At 43.0% G+C, this 1,734-nt stretch overlaps 1 protein-coding gene and 1 pseudogene across 2 annotated transcripts; both read right to left on the reverse strand.

The window, feature by feature from the left end:
* Window positions 1-744: 744 nt before the first annotated feature.
* On the reverse strand, window positions 745-1,265 carry LOC147643980 (uncharacterized). The gene is given in 4 exon segments (XM_086831142.1): window positions 745-804; window positions 935-979; window positions 982-1,014; window positions 1,251-1,265. Coding segments are annotated over 4 exon segments (153 nt in total).
* On the reverse strand, window positions 1,101-1,734 carry LOC110176930 (dynein light chain 1, cytoplasmic pseudogene; annotated as a pseudogene). Its single transcript, XR_015271331.1, has one exon. The product of XR_015271331.1 is annotated as a dynein light chain 1, cytoplasmic pseudogene (transcript).

A 1,734-nucleotide genomic window follows, 5' to 3' on the forward strand; every position in this document is an offset into this window, starting at 1 on the left:
GTATGAAGTATTTAGTATACGTATATTAATAGTTTATTTCTTTAAAACTATTTAGTTTAAGTTAAACAAGTATTTTTATCACTTAAACTCTCCCCTTTGTTAGGGTATCCCGTTGGGCGTTGGTAAAAGGGATATTCAGGGGTTAGAAGAGAACAATGACGATTGCAGGTTGCACACAAGCCCGAAACGCGTTTCGCTTTAAAAATTTATGCAATTATGAGCCGCAAATATTATTATGTAAACATACAAATACCAAAAAGGGAGGTCGAGCAAATGAGCAACGAATGTCCTGGCCCGCTCCTGCCGCTCCTTGTTTGTGGCAACATATTGATAGACAATAATTTGTCTTAATGAAATTTTGCTGTTATTTATGAGATGGCCGGAACGTGTGGCAAATCTTTCAGAGCCCAAGGCGACGAGGACGGCGTTGCTAGGAAAACAGGAAAATAGGAAAACAGAAGAGCGGAGAGCAATCTGCTGCTGCCCGAAGGTCCTTGGCAGGACCAGAACCAGGCAATTAGTGAGGGTGAGAGTTCACTCTCCGTGTTGGTGGTTACTTTTACTGGCTGTCCTTCATGTCCTGTGCATAATTTATGGCTCCTTCTGTCTGGGTTTTCCACCAACCAAGAGGAAGCCCCATTTCAATTATCAACGAAAACTTTGTGTCGATGAAAATCTGTGATGTAATTGCTTTTCCTCTTCGCACCTTTTGTCCAGTTGGAAAATCCCTGGAAACTCTCTCTCTCAGCTCTCTTTTGCTTTTCTTAATGGGGCTTCCCCGCTGCGCATGTGGTGGGGATTTCGCTGAAAGATTTTCCCCAATATCAATTGAAATTAAATTGAATTTTAAATTGGCCAGAGGAGACATGCTGGCTATAGAAGAACTTCCTCCTGGGCAAGTGGGCGTGTATGTGGTTGCCTTTGGCTGGCCAACACTTGTTTGTGACAGCCCGAGAGGGCAATAAAGCGAATGAAAAATCGCCCAAGGAGCATGAGAGTGGCTAGAAAGAAAAGCTTGGAGTGGGAAAGTTGGAAAAAACCATGTAGCTTCTTTGATATAAACCTCCGGGTTCCTTGGCATTTAAAAAATAAACTTGGCATTGATGTTAACACTTGTTTTTATTGCTCTTGTTTGATGCTGCAACCTGCTCCACTCCAACTGATCCTGCACCTCTTCCTCTCAGTGTCCGTGTCTATGTACGTGTTGTTCTTGTTGCTGCTGTTGTTGCTCCTAGAGAAGGCATCTTCACCATCACTTGCTCCATCTTGACGAGGCTCTAACCGCTCTTGAACAGTAAAATCGCCACCTGGCCCAGGTAAAAGTAGATGAAGTGGCGCGTCTCGTGGGTCACATATGAGCCAAAATTGCGACCCACAATGCAGTGCCAGGTGGGATTGTATTTCTTGTCGAACTCCTTCTTGATGTAGGCCGCAATGTCCTTCTCGATGTTGTACTTCTCGAGAGCCTGGGTGGCACAGTCCACGGAGTCCTGCTGCATCTCCTCGCTCATGTCAGCGTTCTTGATTACGGCCTTGCGATCAGACATTTTTAATGTAGATATCTATAAGCGCTTTTCTATATTTTTTATTCTTTTGATTTTTCTCCAAATGGATAACGAAAACTTAGAATGGCAAATGAATTGTACAGAAACTCAACCAGACAGAGAACTCACACTGAGAACTTTTGATTGAAAAAGAATTCAACGTTAACTATGTTTTGTCACAGAATGCTTT

Source organism: Drosophila serrata, unplaced genomic scaffold, assembly GCF_035046125.1.
Source record: "Drosophila serrata isolate PLE 108 unplaced genomic scaffold, ASM3504612v1 contig_240, whole genome shotgun sequence".
NCBI classification, from domain to species: Eukaryota; Metazoa; Arthropoda; class Insecta; order Diptera; family Drosophilidae; genus Drosophila; species Drosophila serrata.